Raw genomic sequence first — 27,679 nt, forward strand, 5'->3', positions numbered from 1 at the left:
TATCAAGAATATTAGATTGTTTTCAGTAGGTATGTCTGCTTGAACTTTTCAGTATCAAAGGTTCTGTTGCATTCATGTTTTAATATGGCAGACTTTTTCTTGTGACTGCTTTTCCAGTGAAATTTAAGATTAGTACTTAAATATTTTAATAACTTAAAGGTCATTACTATGGAAGTATAACTTGTTGACTCAAAGTTCTTTCTTTGGTCTTGCCAGTACTATGACATCCAAAATAACTGCCATTGTAATTGAGTAATAATATTGGCAAACACTTGTATAGTGCCTAATAAGTTGTGGGGATTGTTCTAAGCGATTTACATACATTGACAAAATCTCAACGGTGTTTTGTGGTAGGTACTATTCCCATTTTACAGATGAGACTAAAGTACTGAGAAGTTAGGTAACTTGCCCCAGATCACACAACTAATAAGTGGTGGAGCTGGAATTTGAAGATAGGTGTAGAGTACTTTTACTACTATAAAAAAGAAAAATCTTGCTACCCAGTTTGAATAATCTGAGGTTTTAAGTTAGCCGCTTTTGATCTGACCTGTTAGTAACAAAAACTGTTTTTATCCCTCTATTAAATATAGAACTACTTAGTATGTTTTCGTCCTTGGGGAATTTTGACATTCAGAGATTATGTTCACTATCAACATTTGATTGGTACTGACAGATTAAGTGCCTCTTTGACTGGAAAGGTATACATTTTACTGTTTTTGATGTATGTTATATTATTTATTGGCTGAGGCATGATTCTTATATTTAACCAAATTGTAGGATTGCATTTTGTTGGTAGATGTTTCACTATCGCCGCCTTTAAATCTAGTAAGTCATAAAAAGTAAAATTGGTAATTGCGTTTGATGTAATTTTTCCCTCCAAAGTTTTTGGGAAATGGAGTAGTGATGATTGACTATCTGGAAAATGTTTATTGGTTAATGTTTTTATAGGGTTCAAGGGAGTCTCAAAAATTAATTGCTCTCATGCACTAAGTTTCCCTACTGGTTTAGTCCAGAAGTAATGGCTAATTCTCGTAACCTCCATCTTCCCACACAAAATTTGCACTTGCCTTTTGGAAGCCATTGGAGCCAAGTCTCATTCTTAAGGAAATTTCCATGGTATTTCATTAGTTGTATATGGATGAGTGGGTTCTGAGAACAATAGGTCTCTCCATACATAATAGCAAAGTAACCGAGGTAAAATTTACTTGGACCTATCCTCAGTGCAAAAAACATTGTTTCGTATTTGTACTCTCTTGATTCCTGCCAGCATATTCATTTCTAATTGTACGCTATGTTCAACGTTGTTGATTTAGAGATGAAGTACCCACTCCTAAAGTATTGTCTGTGGTAATTTTTTTTAGACTGAAGAAAAGTGATTTTTAAAAAAAGGCCGGGCGCGGTGGCTCAAGCCTGTAATCCCAGCACTTTGAGAGGCCGAGACGGGCGGATCACGAGGTCAGGAGATCGAGACCATCCTGGCTAACCTGGTGAAACCCCGTCTCTACTAAAAAATACAAAAAACTAGCCGGGCGAGGTGGCGGGGCGCCTGTAGTCCCAGCTACTCGGAGGCTGAGGCAGGAGAATGGCATAAACCCGGGAGGCGGAGCTTGCAGTGAGCTGAGATGCGGCCACTGTGTGAAGAAGAAGTGGATGGAGAGTGGTTGTATTATAATCATTAATAGACATCAGCTATGAATTCAGAGAAAATTTCAGATCCCTAGCCTCTTCTTGCTAATTATTTCGTCATGCTAATTATTTCGTCATCTTCCATGAATTAGTTACTTTAAATCAGACAATTGTTTGTTTATACTTCATACTACCCATTTGTATGTTTTTTTTTTTTTTTTGGAGGCAGAGCCTCTGTTGTCCAGGCTGGCATGCAGTGTTGCAATCCTGGCTCACTGCAGCCTCCGCCTCCTAGGTTCAAAGGATTCTCCTTCCTCAGCCTCCTCCGAGTAGCTCCGTTACAGGCGTGCGCCACCATGCCCAGCTAATTTTTGTATTCTCTTTAGAGACGGGATTTCGTCATGTTGGCCAGGCTGGTCTCGAACTCCTGACCTGAAGTGATCCGCCCGTCTTGGCCTCCCAAAGTGCCGGGATTACAGGCATGAGCCACCATGCCCAGCCCCATTTGTATGTTTTGATAGGAATGGTCCATCTTTTCAGCTTTTTAAAATTTATGTACATATGATAATATTTTTTGCGATTCATATACATAATACAAAAAGATCTGCCTTAACACCAAATTGGTAAAACTAATTGATGAAGATGTTCTTTTGATTAAGGAACAAAGCTATTTGATGACCTAAATTATATGTCTATGCTGACTGCGTTTATAAATATAATCTTTAAATCTTGAGTGTGGGCCAGGCATGGTGGATCATGTCTGTAATCCCAGCACTTTGAGAAGCCAAGGTGGGCAAATCACGAGGTCAGGAGTTTGAGACCAGCCTGGCCAACTTGGTAAAACCCCGTCTCTCCTAAAAATACAAAACATTGGCTGGGCCTGGTGGCGGGCTCCTGAAATCCCAGCTACTCGAGAGGCTGAGGCAGAAGAATCACTTGAACCCAGAAGGTGAAGGTTGCAGTGAGCTGAGATCGCGCCACTGCACTCTAGCCCGGGCAACAGTGCGGGACTCCATCTAAAAAAAAAAAAAAAATTTTGAGTATGTTTTATACGATGCTTACTAATAAAAAACATTTGATGATAGTATGGCTAAGAGTCAGGAAATTTGAATTCCAGTTCACATTCTGTTACTGTCAGTTTCCTCATTTAAATTATAAAGGTCCAAGTGCCCTTCTAAATCTGTGCTCTTCAGTCTCATAAAATACATCTATAATTAGTTTGTCAATAGGGAAACCTAGTATGATCAGTAATCAACTCAGCTGTTTTTCTGACAGGCATTTAATGGAAATCCATTAAATAAGCAAAATTACACATTTCTTAATGTGTGAAAGAACCTCTATTGCTACTGCTGTTAACCTTTATAAAACAAAGGGTGTTACGACTCTTGGCCCTGTTATCTCTAGAGGAAGATTAAAATCAGAAAAAAATTAAGAGATTTGAGAGAGGATATGAGGGTAGAAAGAGCAGTATTAGAACCAAATTCTTTGTTCTTTTATAGCCAACTTCCTGTGCCTAAGTGTTCTGTGTGATTTATGGTCTATAAAATGAGGAAACAGTCATTTTTCCAGCTCTTGACATGATTGGATATGGTATGTCTAATATCACACACACGCACGTCGTATATTTCAGGATACAAGATAGGGAGCCTGATCACTTCAATTTGAATCCCAGCAGCTTGATCCATTCGTTAATCCTGTAACCTTGGGCCAACTCAAAGGCTACTTGTCTCAGTTTCAATGGAGAAATGGGCATGTTGAACTTCATAGCATAGTTTTGATGATTGAGATGATACATGTAAAGCTCTTAGTACAGTATTGAAGGTGGTACTTAACCACTAATAGTTCGACAGTAACTGTCATAATCTAGAGAACAGTATGTTGAATACTGAGTTCCCTGAGTGAAATGGATGGTTCATATATATAATGCTTTCCCTGTTTGGATAGACAACACAGGGTTGTTTATTATTACTACCTCAAATAGTGACCCATAGTTGAGATTTTTGACGTAAGTATTTTCTTTAAAAGGAGTGACAAGACACATTGATCAAGATACATGTAGTGTTAAATGACCTCTGAGGACATAAAATAGACTACCAGAGAATATACATTCAGAACATGAACTTAATAAATTTTCTGAACTGCTATTACCAGCAAGTTGACTTGAAATCCTTAAAAATAGTTGCAGGGTAATTTTATTATTTTAGAAATTATCACCAGAAAAAATGAGAAATTAGAACCGGCCTAACTAAGCCACTGAGGCATTTACAAAACAAAATCATTAGGATACAGATATTTATTGTTAGAGCTAAAATGCTTTTTTCTTTGCATTTTAAGAATTTTTTTCCTGTCAGCTGTCATTTTTAGTACATTGGACATGACTCTTGGACATTGCTTTAGAGTGAACTGGAAATGTTAAGTACTTTGAGAATAATTTGGATGTGAACTTTTATGCAGATTTATGATTTGACTAATTTTTTTACTTATGATTAGATTAATGGTATAAATTGTATTGGGTAGCTCAACTAATGAAAATTTATGTAGACTATAAAATTTCATAGAAATTGGCAGCCATGTGATATCTTTTTTTGTGTAAATTTTAGATATCCGAAGTCATTTTGTTTAGAAACAAAATCGTGTAAATTTAACCCAGCTTTTACAATCATGCTTGGCCCACTTTAGATGTGAAAGCTATAAAGACCTCCATATGCTGCGTTCCTTGCCAAGTTTTTCACAGTTTAATTGGGGAGAGTCATCATAAAGATAAGATGTTTTTTGTCCTACATTCGGTAACACAGGTTTGAATGAAGACAATGTATGCCTCCTACCCTCTTCTGAGCTTTCATTTGTGTTTTGTATGTTACTGAATTGTTGAATTTGTGAATGAGTCTTAATTTTAAATAACAGTCATTTAGTAGTAGAATATATTGTTACCATTTTTAAAACTTGACAAAATTTCTCATTTTCTTCACTTGACTGTTCAATATTTTTAGGGCTAGCACTCACAGGTCTAGCTACTGGAATACAGGAAAGATGAGTAATGAGCAAGGCAGATGCAGTTCCTGCTCTCATGGAGCTTGCAATCAATAGGTTACTGAACATACTCGTCTGCTACAAGTTTAATTATAGTACACTTTGTGTTGAGTAGTCTTGTTCTATTTGAGTACTTGTTTGAGCTTACTCCTGTTTATTAGTTGCATTACTATAACTGTGTTGTCTATTTTTTTAGTGTACAGTTCCAAAATAGTGGTAACCATTTGTTTGTACACATTGTGCCATTGAAAACTGTGTTTTTACAGTCACTTCTGTAATATAGACATGGTTGGTAAATGAATGGATGAATGGCTCTGTCATTTGACATGTCCTTTAAAGTCTAATAATCATGTATAGAAAAGACAAAAGTTCGCTGCATCTGTCACCTTTAGGAGTATGTAAAAGTGGAACATTATGTTTTCAGTAGTGACCTGTTTTGACTATGACATTTGTTGACCCTTATTAAATAGTGTCTTGAAAGAAATTAAGGTAATAGAGAATAACGTAGTTTCTATGAGTAGTTCTCTCTGCAGTAAAAAGTGGTTCCTTTTTGATTTGGGGAAATAAATATATGTATAGACTTTAAGGTGTATCAGTAAATTAAAGTATTTTGTGCATAAGATGGAAATTCGAGGTTAATAGACTAGTAATTCTCAAGAACTAATTGGATATTTGACTTAAATATTTTAAAAATTAAGTGGGGGCTGGGCGCAGTGGCTCACGCCCGTAATCCCACAACTTAGGACGGCTGAGGCAGGTGGATTACCTGAGACCAGCCTGGCCAACATGGTGAAACCCCATATCTACTAAAAATCTAAAAATTAGCTGGGCGTGGTAGCAGGTGTCTGTAATCCCAGCTACCTGGGAGGCTGAGGCAGGAGAATCACTTGAACCTGGGAGGCACGGAGGTTGCAGTGAACCGAGATTGCGCCACTGCACTCCAGCCTAGGTGACGAGCAAAACTCCATCTGAAAAAAAAAAAAAAAATTCAATAGGACGTAGAATGGTTGGGGATGTGGAGAATAAAAACTTAATGTCCTGGCCAGGCGCGGTGGCTCATTCCTATAATCCCAGCACTTTGGGAGGCTGAGGCAGGCGGATCACAAGGTCAGGAGATTGAGACCATTCTGGCTAACATCGTGAGACCCCCGTCTCTACTAAAAATACAAAAAAAAAAAATTAGCTGGGCATGGTGGCAGGTGCCTGTAGTCCCAGCTACTCGGGAGGCTGAGGCAGGAGAATGATGTGAACCCAGGGGGTGGAGTTTACAGTGAGCTGATACTGCACCACAGCACTCCTGCCTGGGTGACAGAGCAAGACTGCATCTCAAAAACAAAAAAATAACCTTAATATCCTACTATGTGTTGGATGCTATGTTTAGAGCTTTTTCCATGTGTTGTCTTATGTATGGCGTGTGACATATAGTGGTTATTAGGGTTGCTGGAGTTTGCTGTTTTACATATGAGAGAGCTGAGCTATGTAAGTAATTTATTTACCCGCATCTTATTCCAAGCCAGTAATGCTGGGTTTGGTATTTGTGTCCAGGTTTGACTCCAAAGCCTGACATGTTTTCATTTTACTAAGTTGTCATAATAAATATTCTACTACTTTTTATGGTTTATACAAGAAGCCACGTGAGTTTAGCATTTTATTTTTTATTTTTATTTTTGAGACTGGGTCTTGCTCTGTCTCCCAGGCTGGAGTGTGGTGGCATGAACATGGCTCACTGCATCCTTGAACTCCTGCACTCAAAGGATCCTCCTGCCTCAGCCTCCTAAGTAGCTGGGACTACAGGCATGCACCACCATGCCTGCTAATTTTTTTTCTTTTTTTTTAATGGTTTGTGGAGACAGGGTCTCACTATGTTGCCCAGGCTGCTCTCGAACTCCTGAGCTCAAGCAGTCTTGCTGCCTTGGCCTCCCAAAGAGCTGGAATTACAATCATGAGCCACCAAGCCTTTTTTTTTTTTTTTTTTAAAGACCAGTGTGTCAGTAATAGCACATATTTTGTTACTTCACATAATGTCTTGAATGTTTTTATGCTTTCATATATGGTGTAGGTATTTAGTTTGCTGAAATACACAATCTGAGACATACTTCAGTGTAACATAAAATAGGAGCTGAGACAAGTTGAGTATAAACACAGGTTCTTATAAGAGTCTTTAAGCAATTTAGGTTACCTGATGTAGCATGCCTAAGGTTGGCAAAATTGCAACTTCCTTGTCTGTGTATGTAATGCCAGATCCTCATTGTTGAAGGAACTGGCATATGTAGGCAACTAGTTTTACATTTTTTTCAATGAGTTAGTAAGTATCTCGTTTGCATATCACAAAGTAAGATAGCCTTCATGCCTTTTTTCGTGTTTAAGGTTACATTAGCCCACAAAAATATAAGAAGCTATATTTAAGATGGAGTAATGTTAAACATTTTAAATGTTTTTTTTTTTTTATTTTAGCACTTTTCCAGCCATTAACTCCAGGCTCTCGAGAATTTGAAGATGTTGTAAATATTCTCCATTCTTCTTACCTTGAACCAACCTCAGTAACAAATTTTAACTACAGACGTGCTTGCTTGATACACAATGAGCTTTTGGAAAAGGAGGTATGTTTTAAATTGTACTTACTGTAAGATTGTTTTCAGAACCAGTTAACAGCCTGGGAAAAAAATTTTCTCCAGAAATACTAAAATTTTTAGGAAAACCAAATTACAAAGGGAAAACAAGTTGTTGTGTGTTTTTTTGTTGTTTTTTTTTTTTTGAGATGGAGTTTCGCTCTTGTTGCCCAGGCTCGAGTGCAGTGGTGCGATCTCCGCTTACTGCAACCACCGCCTCCCCGGTTCAAGCAATTCTGCCTCGGCCTCCAGAGTAGCTGGGATTACAGGCATGTGCCACCATGCCTGCCTAATTGGGAAAACAAGTTTTAAATGATATCTCTTTTTCCCACCAAATGTTGCTGTAGCATTACATTTATCTGCTATGTTAAAATTGTTATTAATAGCAATAGTATAAAATAATTTTTTAACTGAAAAAAGTATAGCGATGACTTACTAGGCTAATGGTTTAATTGTAAATTCAACTGAGCATTGTGGCTCATGCCTGTAATCCTAGCACTTTGGGAGGCTTAGGCGGACAGGTTGCTTGAGGCCAGGAGTTTGAGACCAGCCTGGCCAATGTGGCAAAACCTGACTCTATAATAATTAGCTAGGCATGGTGGCACATGCCTGTAATCCAGCTTCTTGGGAGGCTGAGGCACAAGAATTGCTTGAACCCATGAGGTTGCAGTGAGCTGAGATTGTGCCACTACATTCAAGCTTGGGTGATAGAACAAGAACTCTGTCTCAGATAAATAAGTAAATAAATTGAATTCGTAGGGCTTTTTGCTCTTTGAGTATTGTACATGTTAATTAAATGCCTAAATTGGAAGGTAATTAATGAAATCAAATATGTGGGTGTATTTGTTTTTAGGACATGCTTAATTTTTTCCACAATTATTGCCTGGTGGCTATATGATGATTTTGTCATTAGTAGATATTCTTAGTGAAAAAGTTCAATCAAAGAAGAACAATTAAGCATGTTAGACAGTGAACTTAAGTTTCCTGTACAAATTAGAATATTTGAGTTTTGATTTAGGAAAAGCCAGCATGTGTAGATGTTTCAAAATATTTGATGCATAATGCTTTCTGATGGGCCTGAAATATGAATTTTTTATTTTTGCAAGTTGGTTAACCAAGTGATACCAGGATTTAATTTTGAAAGGTTCCCTAAAGGGCACTAGTGTTACTGAATCCCAGAGAAAATTAAAATCTTAGTAGTTTGAATTGATGTGGCTTCATGGTATGATAGCATTTATTTGTTAATTTTATATGAAAATTTAGTCTGAAGATTCATTAGTTACGTTATTGAAGAGCAGTAATAGCCTGAATATAAAATGTTAGATATTTTATATTTTAAATGTATATCTGTTTTATAGATAGGAAAGCCAGCAGTTTAGGATAACTTATAGTTCCGACTACTTACATGAAGTCACTCTTCTATCCTGTAAATATTTATGGAGCACATCTTATGTGCTTGTCATTGAGAATACAGTTACAGAGAAAAGAAGCATTTTTCTTGTCCTAGTTGAGTTTATAGTCTGGTCATTCAGCAGATTTATTAAACCACCTATTGGATGCAGTGTACCATGTTAAGTAAGTGGGAGATGCAAAGATAACTAAAGCGTTAATTTATAATCTGTGGGAGAGTTGTAATGTGGTAAAATTATAAGAGAAATTAGGCCGGGCGTGGTGGCTCATGCCTGTAATCCCAGTGATTTGGGAGGCTGAGGCGGGCGGATCACAAGGTCAGGAGATCAAGACCATCCTGGCTAACATGGTGAAACCCTGTCTCTACTGAAAAAAAAACACAAGACATTAGCCGGTTGTGGTGGTGGGTGCCTGTAGTCCAAGCTACTTGGGAGGCTGAGGCAGGAGAATGGCGTGAACCTGGGAGGCGGAGCTTGCAGTGAGCTGAGATTGGCCACTGCACCTCCAGCCTGGGCAGCAGAGCAAGACTCCATGTCAAAAAAAAAAAAATTATAAGAGACATTTAAAGATTGATGAGCATTAGATGTTTGGCTATATTAATATATATAAAGAGCCAGTTAAAATAGGGGAAAACTGAAGGACAGAGAGTATAGAGATAGAGATTATTTTTCTATTTTGGTAGGTATGAGATTTCTTGGGGAAAAAAACTTGTAGCTTGAAAAACATAATCACATGCTAAGGCGTTGTTATAGATTTAATTTCATTTAGTTTACAGAAAAGCGAAGAGAACTGAAGTTTGATGGTCGTTTAGATAAGGAACTTTCAGAATCCTATGCATTTCTGATGGTCGATCGATACCAGGTGAGTTAATGCATTTTATAAAAAACAATTTGAGGATGTTTCCATTGTAAATTACTAATTTTGTGATTATTCAACAATATACTTGACAGTTATAGACTTTTTTTGAAATATAAGTGGAATGCATGATTTAAGGGGGCAAAATGTTTATTGTTTGTAATTTGTTTTTCAAATGTACTCAGTTTTTTCTCTGACCAGTCCTATTTTCTTACCCTAGAATGTGCTTGATAATAATACTTTTCTCTTTATTTTTTTTTCTGAGATGGAGTCTTGCTCTGTCACCCAGCCTGGAGTACAGTGGCATGATCTTGGCTCACTGTAACTTCTGTCTCCTGAGTTCAAGCGATTCTCCTGCCTCAGCCTCCCAAGTAGCTGGGGTTACAGACATACCCCACAACGCCTGGCTAATTTTTGTATTTTTAATAGAGATGGGGTATCACCATGTTGGCCAGACTGCTCTTGAACTCCTGACCTCGTGATCCACCCACCTTGGCCTCCCAAAGTGCTGGGATTACAGGTGTGAGCCACCACCCCCGGCCTTTTCTCTTAAGAAGATTATCTTCTATATTATTGATTGTATGTGAGATTATCTTCTGTTCTTCTATATTGTTGATTATGTGTGCCTGGAACCATTTTTCTTCTTTTTTTTTTTTTGAGATGGAGTCTCACTCTGTCGCTCAGGCTGGAGTGAAATGGTATGATCTCGGCTCACTGCGGCCTCCTTCTCCCAGATACAAGTGACTCTTGTGCCTCAACCTCCCGAGTAGCTGGGATTACAGGATGAGCCACTGCACCTGGCTTATCTTTTTTGTGTGGTTTTAGTAGAGTTGGGGTTTCCCCATGTTGGCCAGGCTGGTCTTGAACTCCTGACCTCAAGTGATCTGCCTGCCTTGGCCTCCCAAAGTGGGCTGGTATTACAGGTGTGAGCCACCATGCCTGGTCTGTTTTTTCCCCTTTTAACTGAAGGTATTTAGGTGGAATAATATTTTGCTGTTTCTAATTCTCTTTGAAAAGTAATGGTTATATATATTGAGTGGCAGGAGAGAGTATCTGTCACCTCTGGTATAAAGAAAAATGATTGAAAACTAGCCAGGCATGGTGGCACGCATTTGTAGGCCTAGTTACTCAGGAGGTTGAGGTTGGAGAATCACTTGAGGCAAGGAGTTCAAGGTCTTGCCACTGCATTCCGGCCTAGGGGGCAGAGGGAGACCCTGTCTCTAAAAAAATTAAACAAAGAAAAATGGATTCTAGATATGTTTACTTTGAGAAGCGTAAGTCAGTTTTACGTTAATATTTATAAAGTGGCAAATATATAAGTTTTCTGTGATTTAGAATGATATGTAGTTTAGAAGCTTTGTTTTTATTTAAAACAAGTTTATAAAATTATTTTTTCATGTTTTAAATGTTATGACTGCAAGATGAAGTAATTTTTTTTTAATTTAGGTTCAAAGCATATGTGAAAAAGGATTACATGTGGGTCAGTCCAAAATAACAATTCTTGGCAGTCCTTCCATGGGTAATCTTTTTTTCTTTTTAAATATAAATATCTACTATTAAGTTGCTGTCTAAAAATATATTATCTCATGTAATTTCACTGCAGTTGTTATTAAATTCATGCTTTATTATGTTTCCAGAAAAAGAGACTACTCATAGGTTCTGAAATGTAAGATCAGTTTTATCTTTTGTTTCTGACTTTCTGCACACTTCAAATTGATCAAGGATAGCTTTTTAAAAATGTCTTTAGTTCTAGTGATTTTGAAAAATATAATCAGTTTCCTTAATTTTTCCCACTTTTCTAGGTGTCTATCTTTCTAGGTATGCTGATTTATTACAAGTGAATCCTTTGGACACGGGGGCAATGGGTGATGTTGTTATTTTTAAAATAATGAAGGTAATTTAAACTTACACATTTCATAGATGAAAAACTACACTTGATTTGGATTTTAATTTTTAGATGATGCTAAGTCTTTAGAAGATTGTTGAAAAGGTCATGCTTGCTAGTGTTTGGTAGTTAAAGATTCTTTTGAAAATGGTTTATTTGCCATCTTTTTTGTGTGTGTATTGTTTTTTGAGACGGAGTCTCGCTCTGTCGCCCAGGCTGGATGGAGTGCAGTGGCACCATCATGGCTTACTGCAAGCTCTGTCTCCTGGGTTCATGCCATTCTCTTGCCTCAGCCTCCCAAGTAGCTGGGACTACAGGTGCCCGCCACCACACCTGGCTAATTTTTTGTATTTTCAGTAGAGACGGGGTTTCACTGTGTTTGCCAGGATGGTCTTGATCTCCTGACATTGTGATCCACCTGCCTTGGCCTTCCAAAGTGCTGGGATTACAGGCATGAGCCACTGTGCCCGGCCTGTTTGCCATCTTTGATCTAAGCTAACCATTCTTAAGAGTTTGTTTTCCTTTCCAAAGAAAGGAATGTAGAGAGTAATATGTTGGTAATATAATTTATGTTAGTGAAGAGTATTGTGAATGGAGTTTATATTTACTTGTTATTAAACAAGTTCAAATGATTTTTTTTTAGTGATTAACTTTTTCTTACTGCTTCAAATTTGGTAAAAGTGTTCTGTGAGATATTATTTTATTTATTTTTTGGAGAATGAGTCTCACTCTGTCACCCAGGCTGGAGTACAGTGGCATAATCCCGGCTCACTGCAACCTCTGCCTCCCAGGTTCAAGCAGTTCTGCCTGCCATAGCCTTCTGAGTACCTGGGATTACAGGCGTGCACCACCATGCACTGCTAGTTTTTGTATTTTTAGTAGAGACAGAGTTTCGTAATGATGGCCAGGCTAGTCTTAAACTCCTGACTCCAGGTGATCCGCCGGCCTTGGCGCCCACCTGTTCTGTGAGATATTGAAGGGAAAACATGGTTGGTATAGTTGATCTATATTCAAAGAAGTATTTCATAATATTAATGTTATATAGTCAACAATTAGGTTGAGGTAGACACTTAAAAGGTTTTCTCTATTTTAGGGTAAAATAAAGAGTATATATGACCCCATGGGTGTAAAAAGTTTGGAATCTATGTTAAATAAAAGTGCTTTGGACCCCACACCAAAGCATGAATGTCACATGTCGAAGAATGCCAATCGAATTACATCACTTTTGGCTTACAGAGCCTATGAGCTTACTCAGGTAGGTGCCAGGATCTGTTGTAATTTTATGACCGCCTATCTGTTTGTTAACAAATCCTTTAAAATGTCTCCCTTTCAGTTCTCTCTGTCCCCACACGAGTCCAGACTCTGGTTTCTGCATATCACTTCCAGATTCCAGTGTCTGTTGCTGCTGTTTGTTCAGTGTTTTCTGAGATGTCTCAGAAACATACAGTGGCTCTTCAAGGTTACAGGGTAATATTTATAGACTGCCTAGTCTAGCTCTTCCTGCTGGTAGACTGTGGCCTGGTTTTTGTATGGTCATTGCCCTCAACACATCTTTTTTTTTTTTTTTTTTTTTTGAGGCGGACAGTCCTTGCTCTGTCGCCCGGACTGGAGTGCAGTGGCCAGATCTCAGCTCACTGCAAGCTCCGCCTCCCGGGTTCACGCCATTCTCCTGCCTCAGCCTCCCGAGTAGCTGGGACTACAGGCGCCCACCACCTCGCCCAGCTAGTTTTTGTATTTTTAGTAGAGACGGGGTTTCACCGTGTTAGCCAGGATGGTCTCGATCTCCTGACCTCGTGATCCGCCCGTCTCGGCCTCCCAAAGTGCTGGGATTACAGGCTTGAGCCACCGCGCCCGGCCAACACATCTTATTTCGTTTTGAAACCTTGGCATTTCCTGGCCTAGAAAGGTCTCCTGCCTAATACGATATTACTCATCTTTCAAGGTAAAGTTGAAATCCCTTGAAATGTCTTAAGTCATAACATTTCGTACTATTGATTTGATAGATATTTTCTATCTTTATTAACATTTTTAAAGATGCAAACCTAGACTTATTTTTAAAGCCTTATTCAAGTATAATTGACATACAATAAACCACACATAAATAAAAGTAACATTTGATGAACTTGAGTGTTAAGTTTTTATATGAGGTTTGACTATAAAGCAATGGTTTTTTGTTTTTGTGTTTGTTTAAATAGAGATGGGGGTCTCACGGTTTTGCCCAGACTGGTCTAGAACTCCTGGGCTCAAGTGATCTTCCCACTTCGGCCTCCCTATTCTTGTTTTTTTGTTTTAGTATTTTGTTATTTTATTTTGAGACGGAGTCTCGCTCTGTTGTCCAGTCTGGAGTGTGGTGGCATGATCTTGGTTCACTGCAACCTCTGCCCCCAAGGTTCAAGTGATTCACCTGCCTCAGCCTCCCGAGTAGCTGGGATTGTAGGCACCTGCCACCTCACCTAGCTAATTTCTTGTATTTTTTTAGTAGAGACGGGGTTTCACCATGTTGGCCAGGCTGGTCTCAAACTCCTGAGCTCAGGTGATCCCACCTGCCTCAGCCTCCCAAAGTGTCGGGATTATAGGCATGAGCCACCGCACCTGTTCTTTTTAACATTAAAAAAATGTCTATAACCAAATGGACTGTTTGTGAAAAGTAGTAATGTTAACTTGGAAATGTTCTTTCTTTAATTATGTAAAATAAAATTTTAAGAACTATTGTTGTGGGCTTTCAGCAAAAATTATATTCACCAAAGTCATTTGGAACTGACTCATTTGATTACCTTCTGGACAGTAGCAGTATTAGTAGGTGTGAAGTATACATGTAAGATAGTTACTGGCTTTTCTAGAAGGACTTGCAAACTGGCCTTATGTTTTTAAAAAACTCCAGGCATTTTTAGAGCAATAACAACATTATTGGAATCAATAGTTTCCCAGGGGAATGGACTTTGAAGGACAATACTACTGTGTTCATAAACTCAGGCATTCTTAAAGTGAAAATCACTAGTCTGCAAGTTACAAAACTGTACTATACTGAATGTGGTGAAGAGGTGAAGGGGAAAGGCTGATGCATAATGAGAAGAGGGTCAGCTACCTTTGTCACCTATGTTCATATTCTTTTCCATATCTCCTTTGCTATTTTATTTGCAATTGGAGCCCAGGTGTGTTTTTCTTTTGAAATAGCAAAACTATAGTTTGGTTTAGTTGCGATTGTGTTCTTAGTATTTTGCTTTTTGTATTAGATTGGCTATTCTGAGCTGACCTGCAAGCTTAGGCTCTGTTTATAATATTTTTATTAGGAAGCTCCCAGTGGTCAACTCTTCAGAAGTAAACTTTTGGAATACTTAGTAATACTCTGGGATCTTACACACTTAGATGCAGAATATTTTATATCACAAAATGAATAAAAAGTACTAATTATTTTAGTTAAATTGGCAAGCAGAGCTTAAAGACATTTTTTGTCAGAGGTGCATATATGGTTTTCTGTTTCTCAGAAATCAGGCAGATAAATATAAGGTTTCACCTTGCCTTTTTAAAGAAGTTAATTTTGCATTTTCTTATTTTTAGTATTATTTTTATGAGTATGGCTTTGATGAGCTAAGGCGAAGACCAAGACACGTTTGTCCATATGCAGTTGTGTCTTTTACTTACAAAGATGATATACAAACTCCGAAGTTTGTACCTTCATCAAGGTAAGACTTAGGAGTTTTAGACATCATCCACAGTGATACTCTACTACAGATCCTGCACTGCTGAGTTAGGAGGACCATTTTGTTTCTTTCCCATTTTTTTTTTTTTTTTAACTTCCCTTGAAGTTAGTTGGAGACTGAAGTGTTTACAATGACTTTTAAATGGTCAGTGTGAAGAACAGTTAGTTTACCATGTGGAAATAAATACAAGCTAAAATTTAAACCTCATCTGGTTAATCTCTTCCTTAGAAATGAAGGTTTGTGTAGTTGAGTAAGTGACAGGTTTTTTTTTGTTTGTTTGTTTGAGACAGAGTCTCACTCTATCCACCAGGCTGGAGTGCAGTGGCACGATCTGGCTCACTGCAAGCTCCGCCTCCCAGGTTCACGCCATTCTGTCTCAGCCTCCGGAGTAGCTGAGACTACCGGCGCACACCACCATGCCCAGCTAATTTTTTTAATATTTTTAGTAGAGACAGGGTTTCACTGTGTTAGCTAGGATGGTCTCCATCTCCTGACCTTGTGATCCACCCACCTTGGCCTCCCAAAGTGCTGGGATTACAGGTGTGAGCCACCATGCCTGGCCAGTAAGTAGCAGTTTTAAAAAGTGAGATTTTGACTGGGCGCAGTGGCTCACGCCTGTAATCCCAACACTTTGGGAGGCCGAGGTGGGTGGCTCACCTGAGGTCAGGAGTTCAAGAACAGCCTGTCCAACATGGTGAAATCCTGTCTCTACTAAAACTACAAAAAACTTAGCCGGATATGGTGGTGCGCGCCTGTAGTCCTAGCTACTTGGGAAGCTGAGGCAAGAGAATTGCTTGAACCTGGGCGGCGGAGGTTGGTAGTGAGCCTTGATCGCACCACTGCACTACAGCCTGGGAGACAGAGTGAGACTCTGTCTGTATTTTTTTTAAAAAGTGAGATTTTGTGTGTTAGCACTCTTGGAAATGGGGAGCTTCTACAAAGGATGCTCATACCTCACCACAAACCAATCAAATAGTTAGTGGGCAGTCAAGGCATTGATAGTTTTTAAAAACTTCCAGGTGATTCTGATTTTCAGTCAGTATTGAGGACCATTGGTTTCTTTTTTTTCTCTTTAGAGACAAAGTCTTGCTCTTTTGCCCAGGCTGGAGTGAGTTAAGTGGTGCGATCATAGCTTGCTGCAGCCTCAAACTGCTGCGTGCAAGCCATCTTCCTAAGTAGCCGGAACCACAGGCGTACACCATCACGTCTGGTTTATTTTTAATTTTTGTGGAAATGGGTCTTGCTGTGTTGCCCAGGCTGGTCTCAAACTCTTAGCCTCAAGCAGTTCCCCTGCCTTGGTATTCCAAAGCACTGGGATTATAGGCATGAGCTGCCACACCTGGCCTGATGATTTCTTTCTTTCTTTTTTTTTTTTTTGGTTTTCTGTTCTTGTGTTATTGAATATTTCTTATAAGCTCTAGGATAAGGTGACCAAATAGGAAGCAGTTACCATTTTTTCCCCATGTGGTGATTCTAAAAATGTTTTAGCCAAATGGAGTAAGTAAATTTATAGGGATGTAGGTGAGATGGTCAGATGTCTGCTCATTTTTACTTCGGGTGTCTATACATATTTGAAGTCATGTGTGATATCTATTAATTAATTTAGAAATACTACTGTTTTAAAACCATATATCATGAAACATAATATGTACATTTTTGAGGTTGACCTCTTTGTCAGTTTTCCAGATCAAATTATCTTCTCTCCCATTTACGGTCCTTTTTTCATGTAGGTGAATAATCCTTGGAAACCATATGTAGCCACGGGTACCAATTGACATAGTATCAAGACAGTTGTGGCTTTCATTTTTTGTGGCTCTAAATTTATGATCACTATAATATATACATCACTATAGTGTTTTTCATAAGTAGTCTTTAAAAGACATCTAGCACTTAAAATTATTATGAGGTCATGCCCCCAGGAATAATGACTATTAATTTCTTTGCCTCCTCTTTGATTCCATCTCTTGACCTCTATATCATTTCAAAGGAGCATTGATTGAACATCCATCCTTGTACCTTGAATATTCCATGAATGCTCCTGCTTCAGGGCCTCTGCTATTTGCTGTTCTCTCTCTTTCCCCAGTAAGCTGCGTAATTCATTCTGCATTTCTTCAGGTATCTCCTTATCATTGAGGTTTCTCTGTTTTTTTTTTTTTTTTTTTTACCTCTATACTCTTAATGTCTCTTTTTATAGCACTTAAAACCATCATGATCTGTTACATAACATTGTTTTCTGTCTTCCTCATTAGATTTATGTACGTTGGAACTTTGTTTAATACTATTACCTAGAACTGTGCCTGATAAATAATAAGAGTTTAGTACATATTTATTGAATGATGAACTAATGTATTTATGTATTGAGGCTGTGTCTTCTAATGTTGTCACCAAAATAATTGACAAGAGACTTTGGTGGATGCTGTTCTCTCTTGATTAATATTTTTGGAAAAAACAGCTCCTTTAAATTTGGGTAAATGTGGTAAAATGAGCAAAGTAAGTACTTCTGTTTTCTCTAAGTAGACTTGGATTTACTAGATTTTGTAATGAGTAATTTCTTTGTTCTTCCTACCTGGAGGAAGGACTTAACTGTAGTATGCCATTAAAAATTGCACTTATATCAAAGTCTTATATGTTAATTTTTATGATTATACTAATGAGTAATGTTTTTCTTTCCTTTTAAAAAATTTGTAGATCTAACAGCTTTAATGCAGATAGAAACATAGGTAAGAGATTTATGTTTCTTTAGTTTTATAAATGGAAAGAATAAGTACATATAGCAAAAGATTAAGTGCTTTGTATTATTTTTATAATGAATGAAAATCTGCAAAGTATGAAAAAAGTTGTAATGTAGCATCAGCATTTGGTTGTCCAAGCATAAGATCCCCTTTGAAAATCTGCTGCTGTGAATAGACCAAAAGGTTTTAACACTTCAATTGAAAAAGATAAAAAATAAAACAGGTTTTATAACTCAGCTTTTTAAAAGTATTAAATTCACCAAAGGTACAGGATTTAGAAGAGAAGTAGAGAAGATTGAAAGTAGCATTGATGTTAAACTATTTTAAAGTTTCTTCTTTTTTTTTTTCCTGAGATGGAGTCTTACTCTTGCCTAGGCTGGAGTGTGGTGGCATGATCTTAGCTCACTGCAACCTCTGCTTCCTGGGTTCAAGTGACTCTCCAGCCTCAGCCTCCTTCTGAGTAGCTAGGATTACAGCCGACATCACACCCGCCTAATTTTTTGTATTTTTAGTAGAGATGGGGTTTCACCATGTTGGCCAGGCTGGTCTCGAACTCCTGACCTTAAATGATCCACCTGCCTTGGCCTCTCAAAGCGCTGGGGTTACAGGTGTGAGCCACTGTGCCCAGCCTAATTTAAATTTTCTTTATAATGAAAAGACAATGAGTAGAAGATACAGGACATTGTAGGCATTCATATAATCAACCAGATCTAATACAGTGTCCCTTTGGAGGAAATAAGAGATGAATAATTGTCTTTGCTCCACAGCTTTTCTGATAATGACATTTAGACAGATACATTTGTTGTTCTTTGCAACTGGAATGATTTTGCCAGGGGATAAATACCTGAAACAAAAATCCTAATATTTGAACTCTTAGTAAATAGAAGTGTAGAAGTATCACTTTTTTTTTTTTTTTTTTTTTCCTCCTACTTAAATCTTGTTTCAGATATTTTCCCTCATTTCTAATAAATGTGCACTCCTCTGGGCTGCCAAGTGACTAAGCTGTGTCATTCTTTTTATTTAGATAAATATAACTATACCTTGTGGAAAGGACAGCTTTTAAATAAAGGAAAACTTTTGTGTTATATTTCTCTGAGGTCAGCCACTCGTGCTTTTTTGCCTATCAAACTGTAAGTATAAGTAAAGAGCAGTTCGTGGTTGCTAATTTTATCACTTTCTTGAGCCTTTTTCCTTATTTCCTTTTCATATTTAAATTTTATTTTGCTTCATAAGAACTTCTATATAAATATTGGTTTGTTTTTTAAAAGGTTGATTTGAAATTAGGTCATTTGGCAATATGAGTCCTCTCCCTCTCTGTCTTGATTTGAGGATAGGCTAGTCAGTACATTTACGGCATAAAATTTTTTCTTTATCTTTTTTTTTTTTTTTTTGAGATGGAGTTTCGCTCTTGTCTCTCAATCTGGAGTGCGGTGGCGCAATATCAGCTCACTGCAACCTTCGCTTCCTGGGTTCAAGTGATTCTCCCATCTCAGCCTCCTGAATAGCTGGGATTACAGGCTCCTGCCACCATGCCCAGCTAATTTTTTTTTTTTTTTTTTTTTTGTATTTTTAGTAGAGATGGGGCTTTGCCATGTTAGCCAGGCTGGTCTAAACTCCTGACCTCAGGTGATCCTCCCTCCTTGGCCTCACAAAGTGTTGGGATTACAGGTGTAAGCCACTGTGCCCGGCCTAAAACTTTTTCTTAGTGATTTAAATCTGAAATAGAATTTTTTAGTTTTATCCTAAGTAGTAGATATATATTTTTTATTTAGCATTTTGAATATAGTAGACTTAAAAGTTACCCATTCTTTGTTGGGAAGAGCTTTGATTTGGTGAGTTGAAATATACAGGCTGTTTTCGTTCCTATGCAGCATATGTTGGTATAGAAAGGTCCAAAATCTTTTGCTTCTGTCATTGTGAGCCTTCATAAACGTGTGAAGATTAACAGTTTATACTTCAGTTGTCCTTAATAAAATGACAGCCTTTTAGTTTCTGGCTTAAAGATGGAAGGTTGGAAATACTGCCTGGCTAGCTATCTACCCATGTATATATCTGGACTTCCAGTATCAAATCCCCTTTACTGCTGGGCATAGTTTCTCAATCCTGTAATCCCAACACTTTGGGAGACTGAGGTGGGAGGATCACTTGAGACTGGGAATTTGAGACCAGCCTGAGCAACGTAGGGAGACCTTGTCTCTACAAAAAGACCCCCCCAAAAAAAAAACCCAAAATTACCCTTGTGTGGTGGCGCATGCCTGTAGTCCCAGCTACTTTCCAGAGGTTGAGGTGGGAGGATCACTTGATCCTAGGAGGTTGAAGCTGCAGTGAGCTATGATCGTACTACTGCAGTCCAGCCTAGGTGACAGAGTGAGACTGTCACAAAACAAAAGACCTTTAGAATAAGGTGAGATGTTAGTAGATACGCTTTTCCATTTTCCATCAAGTATACTTTTTTGTGTATGTGTTAAGATTGCTAGAGTTGAAAATACGTATAAGGCAAACATGCTTTTTAAATTTTCTTTCAGACCTGAGAAGTTAGATGTTGAAACAGTTATGAGTATTGATCATCTGAAACAGAAAATCCCTCCAGCATTGTTTTATAAGGAAACTTACTTAGGTCCAAATGAAGGTAAGGTAATTTAATTTTATTGAAATGCATTAGAAGCAGACTTGATTTGGATATTTACTATGTATTTTTCTTATGTCAGTTTTGAAGAATGGAATGTATTGCAGCCTTTATGAAGTGGTAGAAAAGACAAGAATTGGAAGTAACATGGAGAGTTTACTGCAAAAACTAGACAGAGAAAAACTTGTGAGTGAAAGGTTTTTTGATGTTTCTCATTCTTTCTTACAAATACGCATATTCATGTATGATCATATTAGTGTTTCAGTTTATTTTTGCCTCTGAAAGTACCATGAGGTGTCTGTCTGTTGTTACTGTTTAATTAACAGTGTTTTACTGTGGCTTCTGGTATTCTTTTCTTTGGGGCATGGTATCAGAGCTTATGCAAACCAGTCTTTCCCATGGAATATCTTTTTTTTTTTTGAGACGGAGTCTCGCTGTCTCACCAGGCTGGAGTACATGGAGTGATCTCAGTTCACTGTAATCTCTGCCTTCCTGGGTTCAAGCAATTTTCCTGCCTCAGTCTCCCGAGTAGCTGGGATTACAGGTGCACGCCACCACACCCAGCTAATTTTTGTATTTTTAGTAGAGATGGGGTTCCACCGTGTTGTCCAGGATAGTCTCAATCTCCTGACCTCGTGATCTGCCCGCCTTAGCCTCCCAAAGTGCTGGAATTACAGGCGTGAGCCACCATGCCCAGCCCCCATGGAATGTCAACTTTGTGATTAAGAATGTTGATTATCAGGCCGGGCGTGGTGGCTCATGCCTGTAATCCCACAACTTTGGGAGGCCGAGGCGGGCAGATCACGAGATCAGGAGATCGAGACCATCCTGAGCAACATTGCGAAACCGTGTCTCTACTAAAAATACAAAATTATCTCGGTGTGGTGTAGTCTCAGCTACTCGGGAGGCTGAGGCAGGAGAATCGCTTGAACCGGGGTGGCAACGGTTGTGGTGAGCCAAGGTCGCCGCCATTGCACTCCAGCCTGGGCGAGTGAAACTCCATCTCAAGAAGAAGGAATGTGATCATCACCATATATTTTTTGAGTATCATTTTCTTACACAGGGTATATAATATAGTTCAGTAAAGAAAGAGACAGAGTTTCTGTTTTCTTCTCTATTATAGAGTGATAGAGTTACTCAGATAGCTGTGGTTTGTTCCAGTAGAGACAGTGGCATATTTGAAAATCCAAGAAAAACAAACATGGTGAGGTTGAAGAGATAAACGAACACTAGAGTAGTTGGGGGAAAGTAGTAGGGACCTGTGTCATACAGCATCATTCAGGCAGTGTTCAAGTGTTTGGAAATTTGGATTTGATCCTAAGAGCAGCAGATTTTGAAGGGTTTTCAAGGGTGTGCATTGAAACTTTGAAAGTGTATGCAACATAAGATCTGTTTTGAATAATTATACGTTAGTTACTCTGTAGAGAACAAATTGGAGAGGGGAGAGATGAGGTAGAAGCTATTAGATTAGAGGGTGATGGTGGGTTGGATGAGAAAGGTAATGATATAAAAAGAGACTGATTTATGGGATATTTTTGAGGTAGGGTCCAATTTAATACTGAAGTGTATCTAGTTTGAGTAGAGGGATTGGGTCAAACATCAGACTGTGATGGGTTGAGCAGTGAGTGGAAAATGAATGTGATGCCAATATGTGTGGTTTAGCTGAAGGCGAGGAGGTGGTTGTAGAGAAGGGAAGTGGCTGTTACAAGGTTTCTTTTTGTCTTGCTAAATGTTGGTCAAAAGTTCCAGGAAAGAGGGATACAACTTTTTTGCGCAGGTGTGCCATTTAATACAAGTTTTAGGGCAGTTGACTTTTTACTTCTCACTTTGTTGAGCCTCAGTTTCCAGGTAGTCGAATGGCAGTCAAATATCTTTGAGTTTCAGAACCTGCAGCTTCATGTTTAATGGCTATGTCGAATTTAATTATTTTCATGTATATGTGCTTAATCAGTCTCTTGTTTATAGATGGGATAGTCAGATTGCACATAAAACTTACAGGCAGAGTTATAAAACTCTTAGGAGTCTGACTTACAGGCTAGAAACCTGTCAGTTAAATGTCCTAGAATGAAAACACACACACACACACTCTCTCTCTCTCTCTCTTTCTCTTTCCCTCTTTCACTCTCTTTTTTTTTTGAGACAGAGTCTGCCTCTGTCACCCAGACTGGAGTGCAGTGGTGCAATCTCAGCTCACTGCAACCTCCACCTTCCAGGTTCAAGCGATTCTCCTGCCTCAGCTTCTTGAATAGCTGGGATTAGAGGCATGCACCATGACACCCAGCTAATTTTTGTATTTTTAGTAGAGATAGGGTTTTATGTTGCCCAGGCTGGTCTCAAACTCCTGACCTCAAGTGATCCACCCGCCTCGGCCTCCCAAAGTGTTGGGTGAGCCACTGTGCCCGGCCCTTTCTTCTTACTTTCTCACTGCATGTGAACATAATTTTGTGTTCATATTACATTGCTTGTTTTCCTCTGAAAGCCTGACTACGGTGCAAGCATTCCTCATGATCAAAATCTATTCAGATCCCAAGTTCAGAAAATGAAAGTTGAGATAGTAGGTTTGGATATGGAGAGATACTGAGTTATTCAAATCTATTTGGTTCTTGTGTTTCAGAGAGTGAGTATTGAGAATTCGGACAATGAGGGGTTTATCAGAAAATTACAATATTTTTTCAGTTACCGATAGTGAGGATCAGGATAGAAAAGATGGCATTTCGTTCCTCACGTGACCAAGTATTACATTATGTTCATGGAATACTGGGTCTTTTCCAGAATCAAGAAGTAAAGTAAAATCCTAGATCTTAAAGGTTACTAGCATTCCACAAGGATACACTCCCAGAATCTGATGTACCTAGGAATTTTGTGTAGCTGTCCCTTTTCCAGCAGGCCTCACTGGGATTATTCCAGCTATAGCCGCTTTATTCATAGTTCTCTTGATAATGAGCAGTGCATTGAGGAATACTAATATTTTAAATTTTGTCCAAGATATGCACACAAGGTTTTCTGAATTGGAAGCAGATTTTGTGAATACCCCACAGTGAGTAAAAATGTATTGGCTCTCCTTTGCCCTAGTCCTTGACTCCCTAGAGCATGCAGGCCTAAGCCACTTGTCCTGAGTACCTGCATACTTCATAGGTAAGAGATGGGGACAAATACTTTCTCTTTGCTTATAAAGGAGAAGAGACAGCTATTCCCTCCTATGCTGAATGTGTCTCTTTGAAATGTTATGAATATTAACGCCAATTCTTTGGTATATAAATAAAATCTCTTCAGGAGCCATTTATTTAGCCCTCTTGGACCAAGAGATATTTCCAAATTCCTGGGAACTCATTCCGTATTGAAATGTAAATACCTAGGGAGATCTCCATAGTCTTCTTGGCACCTCTGGACTTAACCTAGGAACCTCTCTTTGCTGTAATCTCTTAATCTATTCCCACTTGATGCTCTCAGGGAGATAAAATAAGTTTTATTATTGGGGAACAGAGCAATTAACTAGATAAATGGCTACAGATCTAAATCTTAAGGTATGTGAAGAGTAAAATATTTGGGGGGATATGAAATTACACATTCCCTTATCTTTATAGCATATACATTTTTGTATATTAGAAGACTAAGACTTTTTGCAGTAGTGCTTAGAAATCGAGGGAAGTTTTTTCACCCAGGGAGATGATAAACAAAGTAAGATTATATTGACTTTTTTTTGGGGGGATGGAGCCTCGCTGTGTCGCCGCACTGGAGTGCAGTGGTGTGATCTCGGCCCACTGCACTCTCCGCTTCCTGAGTTCAAATGATTCCCCTGCCTCAGACTCCAGAGTAACAGGCGATTACAGGCGCCCCCCACCATGCTCGGCTAATTTTTGTATTCTTAGTAGAGACGGGGTTTCACCGTGTAGGCCCGGCTGGTCTTGACCTTGTGATCTGCCTACCTTGGCCTTCGAAAGTGTTGGTATTACAGGCATGAGCCACCGTGCCTGGCCATCTTGCCCTTTCTTTAGTGTATTTTTTATTTTTGTTGGGGTTTCGCTTTTGTTGCCCAAGGTCCGATCTCAGCTCACTGCAACCTCCACCTCCTGAGTTCAAGGAATTCTTCTGCCTCAGCCTCCTGAGTAGCTGGGATTACAGGCATGTGCCACCACACCTGGCTAATGGTGTATTTTTAGTAGAGATGGGACTTTCTCTATGTTGGTCAGGCTGGTCTCAAACTCCTGACCTCATATTTTGCCCACTTCAGCCTCCCGAAGTGCTGGGATTACAGGTTTGAGCCACTGCACCTGGCCTAGTGTATTCTTTTAATAGAGTTTTAGAATTTTCTGGATATGAGTCTTGCTCATTTTTTGTTAGATTTATCCCCAGCTGTCTTACATTTTTTGATGCTTTTGTAAATAGTATTTTCTTTCTTCTTTTTGCCGGGAGGGAGGGGACAGAGTCTCACTCTGTCACCCAGGCTGGAATGCAGTGGTGTGATCTCAGCTCACTGCAACCTCTGCTTCCCGGGTTCAAGGAATTCTTCTGCCTCAGCCTCCCAAGTACCTGGGACTACAGGTGTGCACCATCATACCTGGCTAATTTTTTTTGTATTTTTTGTAGAGATGGGGGTTTTGCCATTTTGGCCAGGCTGGTCTCGAACTCTTGACCTCCAGTGATCTGCCTGCCTCAACCTCCCAAAGTGCTGGGATTACAGGTGTGAGCCACCACGCCTGGCCTGTGAATAGTACTTTCCATGTTAGTACATTTTCTGTTTCTTGTATACATAGAAATGTAATTGATATTTACATATTGATTTAATGCAGATCAATGTGAAATTTGAATAACGTGTTCATTTTTATACATTTTTGGGGGTTTCTATATAGAATTCATTATCTGGAAGGTAGACTTGTTTTATTTTATTCCTCTCATCTTTATAGCAGTCCCCCATTATCCTTGGTTTTGCTTCCTGTAGTTTGAGTTACCTGTGGTCAGCTGTTGTCTGAAAATACTATATGGAAAGTTCCAGAAATAATTCATAAGTTTTAAATTAGTTTTCAGTAGTAGCCTAATGCTGCATCACAATGTCTGTGTCATCAGCCTCACTTCCATCTCATCACATAGGCATTTCATCATCTCACGTCATCATAAGAAGGGTGAGTACAGTACAATAAGATTTTGAGAGAGAGACCACATTATGTAATTCTTATTGTATATTGTTACAGTTACTCTATTTTTTTGGTGGGGGGACAGTATCTCATTCTGTTGCTCAGGCTGGAGTACAGTGGTGTGATATGATCATAGCTACTGCAAGCCTTGAGCTCCTAGTCTTAAATGATTGTCCCACCTCAGCCTCCCGGGTAGCTGGGCTGCAGGTGTATACCACCATGCCCAGCTAGTTTTTAAAATTTATCTATTTCTTTAAATTTTTGTTAGAGAATGAGGTCTTACTATGTTGCCCAGGCTTGTCTCAAACTCCTGGCCTTAAGCAACCCTCATGCCTCAACCTCCCATAGTGCTAGTATTATAGGCATGAGCCACCATGCCCAGCCTGTTCTATTTTATTATTAATTATTGTTGTTAGTCTTTTAGTATGCCTAATTTAAAAGTTAAACTTTATTATAGATATGTATACATAGAAAAAAAACAGGGTTTGTTACTGTCTGTGGTTTCAGACATTCACTGGGGGTCTCGTAACATATCCTCTGCAGATAAGAGGGAACTACTATATACTGTTTCTTTTTCCATGTTAATGTGCAGTTTAGGATTTGTAGTAAAAAGCTGAATAAAAATGGTGATTGTGGGCATTCTTGCCTTCTTGATTTAAAGAAAAAAAATTCTTATAACATTTTACCATTAAGTAGGAAGTCCACAGTAGTTTTTTATGTTTTAAACATTGCTTCTTTATTTTTTTAAGCATGAGTGGATTTTGAATTTTAGCAGATGGTTTTTGTTTTGGGTCGAGCATTGGATTTATCAAGCTGGTCACACAGTATTTTAGGGTTCTGCAGAGAAACAGAACCAATAGTGTATAGTGGGGTGGTATGTAAAAAGAGAATTACTGTAAAGAATTGGCTCACACATTTATGGAAGCTGACGTGTCCCAAGATCATATCTTCAATTAGCAAGCTGGAGACCCAGGAGAACCAGTGGTTTGGTTTCAGTCTGAGTATGCAGATGTGAGAACCAGGACTGCCAATGGTATAGTTCTAAGGCTGGCAGGCTCAAGACTCAGAAAGAGCCAATGTTTCAGTTCAAGTCTGAAGGCAGGAAACAGTTGATTTCCCAACTTGGAAGACAGGAGGAATTCTCTTGTTGTGGGGCTTAGGGTTTGCCTTTTGTTCTATTTAGGCCTTCAGCTGATTGGATATGGCCAACCTACATTAGGGAGGGTGGCCTGCTTTATTCAGTCTATTGATTGTAAACTCATCCGAAAATAACTTGACAGGAACACCCAGAAAAATATTTGATCAAATACCTGGGCACTACCTGGCCAAATCAAGTTGACATAAAAAATTAACCATCGGCCGGGCGCGGTGGCTCAAGCCTGTAATCCCAGCACTTTGGGAGGCCGAGACGGGCGGATCACGAGGTCAGGAGATCAAGACCATCCTGGCTAACACGGTGAAACCCCGTCTCTACTAAAAAAATACAAAAAACTAGCTGGGCGAGGTGGCGGGCGCCTGTAGTCCCAGCTACTCGGGAGGCTGAGGCAGGAGAATGGCGTAAACCCGGGAGGCGGAGCTTGCAGTGAGCTGAGATCTAGCCACTGCACTCCAGCCTGGGCGACAGAGCGAGACTCCGTCTCAAAAAAAAAAAAAAAAAAAATTAACCATCACACATGGTATTTATTCTGTAGACCTACTAAGGTGAGTTATATTTATAGTTTTCCAATATTAAACTATCCCTGCATTGCTTGTATAGAAACTACTACCCTACCCCTGCCACAGCTTTTAAAGTAAATTGTGGGGTTTGGCTTTTGTTTAGGAATTTTGTATCTGTGATGATAAATGAGATTGACCTGCAGTTTTCCTTTCTTATACCATCTCTGTCTTGTTGTTGTTGTTTTTGTTTTTGTTTTTGAAGACAGAGTTTCGCTCTTATCCCCCAGGCCTGAGTGCAGTGGCACAATCTCAGCTCACTGCAACCTCTGCCTCCCGGGTTCAAGGAATTCTGCCTCAGCCTCCCAAGTAGCTGGGATTACAGACATGCTCCATGGCACCTGGCTACTTTTTGTATTT

The 27,679-nt window shown here is 39.0% G+C and overlaps 1 protein-coding gene across 7 annotated transcripts in view; it reads left to right on the forward strand.

The window, feature by feature from the left end:
- The window catches only part of TASOR (transcription activation suppressor), a 65,913-nt gene that overhangs the window by 2,833 nt on the left and 35,401 nt on the right, over positions 1 to 27,679 (forward strand). For all 7 annotated transcript variants that reach the window (XM_023201106.3, XM_026446969.1, XM_026446970.1 and 4 more), the window contains exons 2-11: positions 7,111 to 7,256; positions 9,444 to 9,536; positions 10,977 to 11,049; positions 11,333 to 11,424; positions 12,509 to 12,670; positions 14,974 to 15,098; positions 17,805 to 17,836; positions 18,873 to 18,978; positions 20,374 to 20,477; positions 20,557 to 20,660. In XM_023201106.3, coding sequence (XP_023056874.1) covers positions 7,111 to 7,256; positions 9,444 to 9,536; positions 10,977 to 11,049; positions 11,333 to 11,424; positions 12,509 to 12,670; positions 14,974 to 15,098; positions 17,805 to 17,836; positions 18,873 to 18,978; positions 20,374 to 20,477; positions 20,557 to 20,660 — 1,037 coding nt within the window. The remainder of the gene's footprint in view (positions 1 to 7,110; positions 7,257 to 9,443; positions 9,537 to 10,976; positions 11,050 to 11,332; positions 11,425 to 12,508; positions 12,671 to 14,973; positions 15,099 to 17,804; positions 17,837 to 18,872; positions 18,979 to 20,373; positions 20,478 to 20,556; positions 20,661 to 27,679) is intronic.

Source organism: Piliocolobus tephrosceles, chromosome 2, assembly GCF_002776525.5.
Source record: "Piliocolobus tephrosceles isolate RC106 chromosome 2, ASM277652v3, whole genome shotgun sequence".
In the NCBI taxonomy this organism is placed as follows: domain Eukaryota; kingdom Metazoa; phylum Chordata; class Mammalia; order Primates; family Cercopithecidae; genus Piliocolobus; species Piliocolobus tephrosceles.